This window comes from Phyllostomus hastatus, unplaced genomic scaffold, assembly GCF_019186645.2.
Source record: "Phyllostomus hastatus isolate PE091 unplaced genomic scaffold, TTU_PhHast_1.1 phas_scaffold_21, whole genome shotgun sequence".
NCBI lineage: Eukaryota > Metazoa > Chordata > Mammalia > Chiroptera > Phyllostomidae > Phyllostomus > Phyllostomus hastatus.
Window position 1 is genome coordinate 18,244,470 of NW_025334017.1, and position 13,023 is coordinate 18,257,492.

At 40.3% G+C, this 13,023-nt stretch overlaps 1 protein-coding gene across 4 annotated transcripts in view; it reads left to right on the forward strand.

Annotated features, from left to right (window-relative positions):
- The first annotated feature begins 8,663 nt into the window (after nt 1-8,663).
- Nucleotides 8,664-13,023, forward strand: part of NDUFAF6 (NADH:ubiquinone oxidoreductase complex assembly factor 6) — a 32,828-nt gene continuing 28,468 nt past the window's right edge. The window contains exon 1 of one of the 4 annotated variants that reach the window (XM_045861325.1): nt 8,664-8,873. In XM_045861325.1, coding sequence (XP_045717281.1) covers nt 8,677-8,873 — 197 coding nt within the window. In that variant the 5' untranslated portion in view covers nt 8,664-8,676. Of the gene's footprint in view, nt 8,905-13,023 lie in introns of all 4 variants that reach the window. The other 3 variants (XM_045861326.1, XM_045861327.1, XM_045861329.1) reach the window with 3 other exon arrangements.

Genomic DNA, 13,023 nt, shown 5'->3' on the forward strand with positions numbered 1-13,023 from the left:
TACTTTCAAATTTTTTAATGGAAAAACTGATCCTAAAAGTCAAATGAAAAAATAAACAAGGATGGCCAGGAAAACTCTTGGAGGGGAAAAGAACAAGGAGAAAGGCCTAGTACTACTAGATATATATATGAAAACATGTTTTAAAGTCGTAATACTTAAAAAAACATGGCACTATGTCACTGAGAGAGAGAGGGAACAGTGTAGACACAAACTACATACATGAGTTTATCTGGTGAAAAAGGAAGCATCTCAAAAGGGAAAAGGTAAACTAATGAGTAAATGATGGTAAGACACTAGGTAAATATAAAGAAAAAAGTTGGATCTCTGACTTTGTAACATTTATGTCCTCCAAAAAAATGCAAAAATTGAAACTATAGAAGAACTATAGAGGAACACAGAAGTATTAGGAGAAAACCAAATAGAATATATTTTTTTAAAGTTTTAAAATGAGACAGCCTTTTTAATGATGACTCAAATTCCAAAAGCTGTAAGTGTAATTGATACATTCAACTATATGAAAATATATTACAAAACTCCTATGGTACATGGCAAGATTCCACAAGAAAAGTCAAAGCAAAAACAAACTTGAAAAAAGTTATGACCTGTAGCTCAAAGGGCTAATTTCCCTCATGTATACGGAGCTCCTAAAAGTTAACATGGGAGATGTGCAACCCACAGAAAAATGGGCAAAGCTATGAAAAGACAGTTTACAGCAAAGTATGTAAGATGATTCTAAAACTATGAAATGATGCTCATCTTCACTCTTAGTAAGAGAAATGCAAATTAAAACTATACCAGAATACCATTTTTACTTATCCAATTGACAAAAATCCCAAAACTTGCTAGCACATTCTTTTGTCAAGACCGCACAGGACTCAGTTCTCTCACAACAACTGGTAGGAGTGCAAAACACCACAAACCTTGTGAAGGATCTTAGCAGCATCTATAGAAATGATAAACTCATGTACCCTTTGACATATAAATTCTGTTCTGGGAATTTATTTATGCATGTGCATGCAAAAAATAATGTACAAAGCCAACAATTGAAGCACTGGTTGTCAGGGCAAATGACGGAATAAAACTTGATGCCTACCAATACAAGACTGGTTAAACCGACTGGTATATAGCTATATAAAAGAAGGAATGGTAAAACTCACTAGGAACTCAGATGGAAATATTTATAAGAGAAATTACCAGGAAGGAAAACTGAAGTGAAGGATAATGTGAACAATAGGCTATCTTTTACATAAAAAGGTGGGGAGAGAATAGAATTTATATTTATATTTGCATATATATATGCATAAAGGAAGAAGAGGATACTATATTAGTTATAGCCATATTACAAATTACTCCAAACCTTAATGGATTAAAACAAACAATACTTATTATCTCATATGGTTTTTGAGGGTCAGGAATCTGGAAGTGGCTTTGCTGGATGGCTCTGGCTGAAGGTGCCTCGTGACGTTGCAGTGAAGTTGGCAGCTAGGGCTGCAGTCATGCTGAAGAGCAAGAACATCCACTTCCAAGCTCACCTACATAACTATTAGCAGGAGGCTTCTGTTCCTTGTCATATGGGCCTCTCCATAGGGCTGCTCAGATGACATAGCAGCTGGCTTCCCACAGAGCAAGTGATGGGGGTGGGTAGAGAGAGCGACAGATGTGGATGGAGAGAGATAGTGAGATATCCCACGATGGCGAGTGCAGACCTCATAACCTAATCTCAGAAGTGGAGTATCACCACTTATGCTGGACTCTGTTTGTTAGAAGCGAATCCAGTTCACGCTCATGGGGAAGGGAATGAAAATCAATCTCTTGAAGGCAGGAGTACCACGGAATTTGTGGACATATTTTAAAACCATCACACATACATACTGACTAATGATAGTGGTTATCTCGAGTTTGTGGTGGAGTGAGGGGATGGGCAGATGAGGAGTGGGTAGAAGAAAATTTTTCACTTGTATCTCTAATTGTAGTAAAATACACATAAAACTTACCATCTTAACCCCTTCTAAGTGTACAGTTCTGTGATCAAAACCAACTCCATGTCCATGTCCCAGATTTCATTTCATTTTTGTTTCATGCTGGGATCTTTGACTCACCTCACTGTCTTTAGCAAGCATATCGAAGCCTTCTCATTGATGATTATGTGTGTTCCTTAAAATGTAATCACAAATAATTTTGTTAGCAATGGCATGACAACTGAGATAAACATCATACTGGTGATCGTATCGATTATAAACATCACATTGGGAGGTATGGCCCCTGGTGCTTCTGCATTCTTTGTCACTTTGTCTTGTCAGTCATTAGTACCTGAGTTATACTATCAAAAAAGTACAGCAACAGGGGTCTGTGGCAGAGAATACTCATTTAGTAAGTAACTTACCCTGTAGTGAGTTGTTATGTGCTGTGGAGTTGCCTGCATTTTCTTTGGCATGAAGATACCTTTGGTTATAGTGGCCCTTACACTTTTACTCCAACGTGAGACAAGTTCCGTGGCATTAAGTACACTCACATTGTTGTGCAACCATCACCGCCATCCGTCTCCAGAATTCCTTTCATTTTGAAAAACTTGAACTCTACCCATGAAACATAACTCCCTATTCAACCCTCCTCCCAGACCCTGGCAACCACCATTCTAATTTCTTTATCTGTGAATTTGATTACTCCAGGTCTACCCTATATAACAGGAATCCCACAGTATGTGTCTTTTTATGACTGGCTTATTTCACTTAACATCATGTCCTCAAGGTTCATCCATGTTGTAACATGTGTCAGCATTTCCTTTTTTAAGGCTGAATAATATTCCCTTTATATGTATGCCACACTGTTTATCCCTTCATCAGTCAGTGAACATGTGGGTTGCTTCTATCCCTAGGCTATTTTGAATAATGCTGCTATGAACATGGGTGCCCAAGTACCTCTTAGAGTCCTCACTTGTATATTTTTATATTTAAATTTTTTTGCACCTTGGAAATTGCATTAGTAATCAATTGCTGTATAACAAACCATCCCTAAAGTTGGTGGCTTATAACAACAATAATTTATTATTTCTCTTCTCTGTGGGTTGGCTGGGTGGTTCTTTTGCTTGTTTATCTGGCTTCTGAAACATTCAGCTGGGAGATCTGGTGGGCCCACAGGTCCAAGTTGGCTTCATTCACACGTGTGGCGGTGGGTCGTGACTCTTACCTGGTTCTCCTCCACACCACCTCTTATCCTCTGGTAGGTTAGGCCAGCTCCCCTATATGGCAGACTCAGAATTGTTGAAGAGGGAAGAGCAGAAGCTGCAAGGTTTCTGAGGTTTACACTTTGGAACTCGCTCAGTGTCACTTCTGTTACCTTCTACTGGTCACAGCAAATGTCAAAGTTGGTTCAGATTAAAGAGGTGGTAAATAGAGTCTACCTCTTGATGAGAGTAGCTGCAAAAAAATCTGTGGCCATTTTTAATTTACCACAGGAATATATTACCTATTCAAAAATATTAAATAAAATGTTTATATGAGTAAATCTTAATGATATGGGAAAATTCATGCTACAATATTCTAAACAGCAGAGAGCAAAACTGTTAATGAGTTATGATTTGTATCTGCACCACCTTTGTCCCCTGGCCTCCCTGCTGCCTCCCTGACTACTCCATTTTTAGTCTTTTCCCCATCTCTACTAGAAATAATGGCTCAATGCAAAATGGCTTAAAAAGTAAGGAATATAGATTATTTCACAGAATTTTTTTTGTTACGTGAACTAATCCAGTTCCAATGGCATCTACTCACTGACGTCAGCAGGAACCCAGGGTCATGTCAGCATTTTGGCTTGAATCTTAGGCTCATCTCCCTTGTGGATGCAAGATGGCTGTTTCAGTCATAGGCGTCACATTTAGAAATGACAACCTCTAGAGCAAGAAGAGGTAGGCATCTTCCTTGTGTCTCTGTGCCCCTCTTATCTCTTTCTTTTGCAAAAAAGATTAAATACACAGAAAAGTTGAGAGTGGTGCAATGACTAACCATAGGCCCTCTATCTAGATTCAACAATTGATAACATTTTGCCACATGCAGCAATTGCTTACTCTCTCTCTTTCACTCTGTTATATATATATGTCTCTATGTGTATCTCATGTATATCATACATATCTTTTTTCCTGTATCACTTGAAAGTAAGTTGTAGACATCATGACACTTGAATCCTACACAATACAGCTTGTATTTCCTAAGCATAAAGATGTCTCCTGTAGAACCATAATATCATCACACAAAAAATTAACAAAATTTGCCCTGACCGGTGTGGTTCAGTAGGTTGTGCATCATCATGCAAAGCAAAAGGTTGCTGGTTCAATTCCTTGGTCTGGGTGCATGCCTGGGTTGGGGTTTGGTCCCTGGTCCAGGCGTGGCCTGGGTGTGTACGACAAGCAACCAGTCAGTGGTTCTTTCACATGGATGTTTCTCTCCTTCTCTTTCTCCCTCCCTTTCCCCTCTCTCTAAAAACAAATAAAATATTTTTTAAAATATAAAAAAATGAGCAAAATTACCTTATATTACTTAGTGCAGTCCAAGTCCAAACTTCTCACTTGTCCCCAAAATGTGGTTTTTAGCTTATCTGTTTCAAACCAGAAACCAACCAAGTTTCATAAATTACATTTGGTTTTATATTTCTTTAGTACCTTTTAATTTAGATTATCCCCAATCTATTTTCTTATGACATTAAGTTTTTCTTTCAAATTATTTTGATATGTTTCCTCATGGTGCCATTTATCTTGTTCTTATCTTTGTATTTCTTGTAAACTTTAGATTTACAGGCTTAACTAGATTTATGTTAAACTTTTTGGGCAAGAATATTTCATAAGTGATGTATTGTACCTTCTGATCTCCTTTTATTAGTGAGGCAACTTTCTCAGAAACCCCATAGAGAAGTTTGCCACAAGTGCCATTGGTCAAAGCAGAGAAACATGCACTGCTCTGGACCAATCTAAGCACTGAACACCGTGCTGAGATGTGCTTCTGGAGTTGAGGGTGATGCCTGGCTCCTCTAAAGAAGGAAGGTGGACACGTGCACAAAAAGGGTTCTAACAGGCCGAAGAAGAAGGTGGCATCCTTTCCCTGACCCTTCTGTGAATCAGCAGGCTCTGTTGGTGCTACCTTCACCACATCTGATAACCACATGAGCTTCTCCATCTCCGCTACTGCACTTGTCCAAGTCACCAACAACCCTGGCCCAGTCTCTGTCAGAACCTCTGAACCTGCCTCTCCCTGTTTCCAATCTATTCTCCAAACAGACACCAGAGTTGTCTTTTGAATCTAAGTGGGTGATGTCAAACCACTGTTTTACTTGCTCCAGTGGCTTCCCAGTGCACTTAAAAAATCCTGAAATCTCAACTTGGCCTACAAATGTCACATAATTTCGTCCCTGCTTACCTCTCCAGTCTCACATGGTCCAACCCTCTTACACATTCAGTAAGTGCCAGCTACACAGGTTTTCACTCTGTTCTTTGAATGTGCCTAACCCTTTACTCATTCACAGCTTTTGCACATGCAGTTTCCTCTTGTGGAACACTACTCTCACTCTTTGCCTGGCAGCAGAATATAGTTCTTGTTATGGACTGAGTTGTGTCTCCCCTACCTCCTAATTTTATGTTGAAATCCTAACCTCTAGTGACTCAGAGTGTTATTTAGAGATAGGGTCTTTAAAGGCATAATGGGGGGCGGGCTTTATCCACTACGACACAGACACACATGGAGGGAAGAGCGTGTGAGGACGCAGGGAGAAGGTGGCCCTCTACAAGCCAAGGCGAGAGGCCTCGGAAGAAATCAATTCTGTTTCCATTTTGATCTCTGTTATCCAGCCTCCAGAACTGTGAGAAAATAATTTCTCACTGTTGTTGAAGCCACCTCGTCTGTGGTACTTTGTTACGGCAGCCCCAGCAGACTACACAGTAGTGAAGCAGCTGAATTCCGGAGCCGGCTTCCGAGGTGTAAAATGTGCCTCTGTCAATTACTAACGTGTAACTTTGGGCAAATTACTTAGATTTTCCATGCCTTGGTTTCTGTTTCTGTAAAATGGGGATGACAGCAATAGTACCAAGAGAGTGACAGCCATCCAGTTTGCCCCAGTCTGAGGGGTTTTCTGGGATGCAGGATTTTATGTGCTAAAACCTGAGCAGTCACCCTAAACAATATGGCTGCTGTGAGACTGAATTAATTCTATGTTAGAAGAATTCATAGTACCTGGTAAGCACTCAATCAATAATAGGTATAGTTTACTATTAATAATATTTCAGATCTCAGTTTAACTATCACTTTCTGAGAGATACTTTCTCTGACCCCATTATCTGGATTAAGATTCCTTATTAAAATCTTTCATAGCTATTCTTTTTTTTTTAAGTGGTTTCCCAAAATCCATTCTCCTTATTTTCAATGGTAATAGGATCCCTGATTTCTAGAACTGGGTACATGGTTGCCTGGAATAAAGACTATTTCCCAGTTTCCCTCGTAGAAGAGTAAGTTTTGACCAATGGGTTACTAGCCACTGTGCTATGTACAAATTCTGGGTTGTACCTTTAAAGCAGCAGCCCCTTAAGCCACGGAAGCAGTGGATAGAATTCAGGGGGTCTGTAAACTTGAATGGGAAGAAAATTTACATCTGTATTTTCAGTAACTGCTAACAAAAATGTAGCATTTTCTTTAACTATGAATATAGGTAACAAAGCATGAAGTATTGGGTTGGCCATAAAGTTTATTTGTTTTTTTCCATAAGATGACTCTAGTAGCACTTAGTTGTCTTTAACTTCATTTGAAACAATTTTGTTAGATTGTATTGTGATAGCTGTTATATTAGCATGCATTTTTTAAAAATTATCAAAATTGGTGAATTTTTGTGTAGCCATTTTAATATTGAAGATGGAAGAAAAGATGCAACATTTTCATCCTATTATGCTTTATTATTTCATGAAAGGTAAAAGGGCAACTGAAATGCAAAAAAAGATTTGTGCAGTGTATGGAGAATGTGCTGTGACTGATCAAACATGTCAAAAGTGGTTTGTGAAGTTTCCTGCTGGAGATTTCTTTCTGGATGATGCTCCACAATTGGGTAGACCAGTTGAAGTTGATAGTGATCCAACTGAGACATTAACTGAGAACAATCAATGTTATACCATGCGGGAGATAGCGGACATACTCAAAATATCCAAATCAATAAAGTTATTGGTGAAAATGAAAAATGTGTTTTTTATTTTATGGAAAAAACCATGCAGACTTTTTGGCCAACCCAATATTAGCAGCAATTATCATTTTCTCACCAAAATGATTACAATCATTTTGCCACATGCCACATTTTCATATCACATAATAGTTTTACAGATATGTAACCTATTATTTATGGTCATGACCACTGTGAAATCTGAAGTTAGACTCACTGCTAGATCTCATTATTTAATGCTTAAAGCAACACATATATTGCTCTATTCCATGGCACAAACATGGTTAAGGACTCCATCCTGTCTTAAAGAGAAGGGCATCTTGCCCTTTACCCTTTCACTCTTGCTACTGGCTGGCATGTGGAACCAGTAGTGGGTCATCTTGAACACACAGGTGAGGAAGAGGTAATGATGATTCCAAAGTGTTTCCCCTGGTTGTGAGAAGGGGGACATTGTCCAGATAAATGAAGGGATTAAGGAGTTAATTTGATGTGTTTTTTAGACAGGTGGATTTTGAAATAATGGCAAGATGTCCAGATGGAAAAGTCCAGCTGGGCAGGACATCAGAACTGGAGATGAAGATGAGTGATTTTTTTTTTAATGGAGCAGGTTAAAACTGATATGAAAATACTAGTGTGTGTCTGCCAGAGCTAAAGAACAGAAGCCCAGAGGGAAAAGAGCATTATGCAAGAACAGGACTGAAGTCCTGCATAGGCTGGAGAGGCAGTTTCAGGGAGCAAAACCAAAGCAGGGTGAATTGGCTGGAGTTCTCAGGCCCAGACAACAGAGTACTGTCTCTTGGGTTTAACAAGAAACATTAAGCTGGAGTCACAACTGCAAATAGCCAGAGTTGAGACTGAAAGGTGAATAGAGGCTATATCGTGGCGGGGGGGGTGGGGCGGGGGGGTGCTTTATCTAACCCGAAGTAAAGATTGTCAAACAGGGAAGGGGCATGATCAGATGTACACTTGAGAAATAACCTGTCCGGCTGCAGCACGAACAGTTTGGACAAATGTGCAGGTGGTGTCAGCTGGGATCCAGATGTAGGCAGCGGCTGGCTTGCACCAAGTCAGGCGCGGCGACTGGACTCAACTCTAATATTTGAGGGGCCTGAGGTTAAGAGTACCAAAAGGAGACTCAACATACTATGTCAGTAAATATTTAAAAGTTATATAGCTAGTAAACTGTCTAAATATTCTCTATCCTCCTAGCAGGATAAATTGATCTTCAGAAGGACCTGTAAGGGATGGGGAGAGGCTGGCGCTATCGGTTGGATTTCTGCATTTACCCGGGGCTTTCCCAGAACCCAGAAGGCTGCAAGAGCTTGGCGGCGACCCCGTTGCGGAGAACCACAGCGACATCTGGCGCTTCTCCAAGCGATGCAGGAGGTCCGCCTTCCCGCCACTGAGAAAAGCGTTGGGGGAATTGGCCGGGGGCGGGGCCTGGCGTGACCGCAGCGGCCGGCGTGGGGCTCGAAGGCACGTGACATCGGTGTCATGGCGGCTCCCACGTTGGGCTCGGCCTGGGGCCCGCTACGTCTCGGCGTACCTGGCCTGTGCCGCCGCCGGTCCCCTCGGGGCCTGTGGGCGCGCGAGCGGCGGCTCCCGGGGTCCGCGGCTTCTGGGCGGAGCGTGACTGCAGCTAGTGGGTCGGGCGTCTCGGGCACTGACCGCTACTGCATGGAACTGCTGCGGTGAGCGAGCCCGGCCTGCGGCCGGCGAAAGGTCGGGGAACAGCCCCGAAGGGCACGGGCGGGCGCGGTGAGACTCCGGGGCTGGGGGTGGCGGGCGAGCGGACCTGCTCGTTTCTTGCGTCGCACAGCGTGTGTGCTCCAGTTGGCTCCAGGTGAGGTCGTGCTGGAGAGAGAGGGATCAGGAACTTTTACACGGGTCACGAAATTGTGGCAAAAATGCCTTCGTCTTCACCTTGCTCAATCCTTAATTTTTACCCAAATTCAGCATTTTGCATGCATAGCTTTATTAAGTTTAAAAGACGGCTAGTAATTAATTTTAATTACAACAGTAGCTATCTCTCAGTTCATTTTATGTGTCAGGCTCTCCGCAACGTAATTTACACCTACACTTGACCTGAACTACCCCTGGTTTAGGAGCGCTGGTACCACCCACTTCCCCCACGCTCCACAAACCCTTTGAAAATCCCAGTATAACTTTTGACTCCCCCCAAATTTTCCTACTAATAACCCACTGTTGACCGAAAACCTTACCAGTAACATGAACAGTTGATTACTGTATTCTTACACTAAAGAAATCTAGATAAAATGTTAAGAAAATCATAAAGAAAACACATTTACAGTATTTATTAACCCCCGCCCCCCCGCGAAACCCTCCCGACCCAAACCTGTGTTGTTCAAGGGCCAACTGTAATTTACTTAATCTTTATTACAAATTGTGATGGACAAGTGTAGATCTCCCACTTGGATTATGAGGATTAAAGCATTTAGAACAATGCCTGGCATAAAGCAAGGACACTAAGAATACAATATAAGCCATTCTTATCTCATTTAATGGACTGGGGAACCGAGGTTTAGAAAAACTAGGGAATTTAACTGAGCTTCACCAGAACGTCAAGGGCTTGATGACAATTTCTTTGCCCTGCTAACACCAGAGATCCTGGCACATGGGAGTCGCTGTTAATCATTTGTGGAAGGAAGTTGGGTGAATCAGGTTCGCTAACACTTCTAGGCAGGGGCCTGTGGTGTAATCCAGGCCTGACTGCAAGAGGCCAATGGCTTAGCATCCCACTGCCCTTCTGTTGGGCTGGATTCCTAACAGTGGTAAAAATGCTCAAAGTGCCTGGCCTCAAGGACTTCTGAAGTGTTAGGATAATTAAACTATTTTGGGTTTGATTGGGCTATTGAATCCAACTTTTAAAAATTCCTTTTAGCAAAGGATTTTGTTGTAGCGTAACACAACAAAATTCCCATGTGTTTTGTTTTTAATTACGTTTTTAATAGTGTTCCTCCCTACCTTATTTGTTGATTACTTGTGGGGAAAGAAGATAGCAGTAGTGGAAATCAGGGCATTAAGAATTTTAAGTCAAAACTGCTACAGGGCCCTGGCTTGTGTGGTTCAGTGGACTGAGGCGCCAGCCGGCAAATCAGTATGTCAGAGGTTTGATTACTGTTTAGGGCACATACCTGGGTTGCCGGCCAGGTCTCCAGTTGGGGGTGAGCAAGAAGCCACCAATCAATGTTTCCCACTCTTTCTCCCCTCTTTCCCCCTCTCTAAAAATAAATAAAGGACATCTTTTAAAAAACTGCTACCAGGTTATGTTTATTTTTAAAGTTACCATTCTTTGATGATAAATTTGTTACCAAAATGAATCATTTGTACCATAACCGCTTGTCCAATGAAATTTTTCTTTCATACTAGTAGTGTCCCAACTTTCCTATCCAGAGGTGAATAATCACTGTTACTAATTTTTTATATTGTTCCGGTAATAGTCTATAGACATCACATGATACCTTTTTTTTCAAATATCTGTTTACAAATGGCCAGGTCCTTAGTCTGTCCATGCTGGTTTTGGAGTGGAATAGAGGCTGTTGACTCTAGTGACTTAAAAGCCAGGATTTTGCAGGCAGACCTGATCTGAATTTATTATTTCTAGCTCTGTCACTTGTGAAAGTTACATATTTTAAGATTCAGCTTTTCCTCATTTGTACATTACTACTCCTATTCCTTATAGCTTGCTCGCAAAGATTAAGCGTAATGATGTATGTAAAAATGCTGGCACATAACAAATGCTCAAGCAATAGTTTAAAAAATAAAAAAAATGAAACATGAAAGGGAATTGAGAACTTCTAGTTTCTAATTGTCTGGAATTATTTGTGCAGGGTTGTTTTGGACATGTATCTTAGGCAAGGCCTCCAAATACCAGAAAAGATCCCAGGCCGTAACTTCAGGTTAGCCAGCCAGGGCTCCTGGGAAAATCTCATACCTAATTTACATAGGCTTCTTGGGGTTTGGTTTTGAGGAACAGTTGCCTGGGGCCTTGGGATTGGTGCTGTACTAAGGAGGTGCTAATGAAAGTGCACCTGTTCTCCAGCCTCACTGGGGAACCAGTTCTTCCTTTGCTTCCGTGGCACAGGTCTGTGGAATTAGCACAGCAGTCCTAACATCAGATATACATATTTCTCATGTCTGTCTCCCCCTGCTAGACTGAAGTCCATATCTGTCTTCAGTGGCTAGCGCAGTGCCTGGCACATAGTAGGCACTGGATAAATGTTAGAATCAATGAATGAATGAAAGGCTGTTGGAGTTATTGCTTTGTAAAGCCAGTAGAGTATGGCATTTCTTACTAGCAGGGACAGTTCTTAGGTAACTTGTACTTTGGTTAGCCACTTAGGATAGGATATCCTTGTATACCAATAAAAAGTCTTTATAACAATGATCCAGAGTGATGAAGAAATGGTTAAATAATTAGTATATCCTATTTTTAATGTAAGGAAGTAGGCAATATTATTTAGAAAAAATTCCAATCAAAAATTTAAAAAAGTATTAACAGGGCATACACCCTTAGCTGTGTATAGTATTTTATTTCCCAAAGTTTGTTACAGTTCTATTATGTCTTCATTTCATTTTTTCATTTCCCTATAAGAAACATGAAGGACTTCACAAACTGGGTATAGTTAGGAGATGTGAAATAGGAGGTTATCAAGCCTCATTTTGCAAGTTAGGAAATAGATATGGCTGGTATCATTTATGTCAGTAGGTAAGTTGAATGGTAGAAATTAAAATTGTAGTTTTGATTCCTATTCAGTGCTTTCCTACTGTTTCATACTACCTTCCAAGTGTTTTCAACACTTGGAGTTCACAGACGTTTAACAATAAAATAAATTTTAAAATATTTGTATATATTTAAAAGTACAAATTATAGAGCTGTTTTACTCACACTGTCCATTTTTTTGGTAGTTGAAACTGCTTATAGTGAGTTTTTTTAATAGAGCTAAAAGATCTCTTTTTTGTTTATGTGAAAGTTGAGGAAAATTGTAAAGGCGGTGGCTAGAAGGCATTTAATTTCTCTTTTGGGCACAAGACAAAATGTGAACCAGCTGAAAAGTGGGAGTGGTCTGTATTGCAGCTCCTGAAGTCCATGGGACAAGGCTGGACCCGTTTCATAATGAACACTATTTTATAGGAAATAATGTTGTAATAAGGTTCCAGCATATTGCAGTAAAAGTAGTCATGTTGATAGGCAGTCTGATAAGTTCTTTATACTCAAATCATCTTAGAATGAATACAATAAGGACACTTTTTAAAACTTATTTTGAAGTAATTTCACTTTTACATAAAATTATAGAAACAGAACAGAGTTCCAATATACTCTTCACTCAAATTCCCTTATTAACATTCCAAACCATTTGAGAATAAGATGTAGACATGATGTCCCATTACCTTCCTTATGTTTTAACGTGCATTTCTTAAGACAAAAAGATTCTCTCCCATATAACCACAGTACAACCATCAAAGTCAGGATGTTAAAACTGATCCAGTGTTACCATCTGATCCACAGAATCTATTTGAGTTTTGCTGATTATTTTATTATGTCTTTTATACATCTGGGATCGTGTGCTACATTTAGTTGTCACATCTCTTTAGTCTTCTCCAATCTGGAACAGTTTCTCAGTCTTTTCTTAGCTTCCACAAGCGTGACATTTTTAAAAGAGAACAGATCAGTTACTTCATAGACTCTCTCAGTTTGGGTTTACTTAATATTTCTTCATGATTTGTACATTTTTGGCAGTATTTTGTAGAAGTGATGCTGTGCTGTACTCAGCATCACATCCAGCGGCACATGACATTGGCTTATCCGGTTACTGTGGG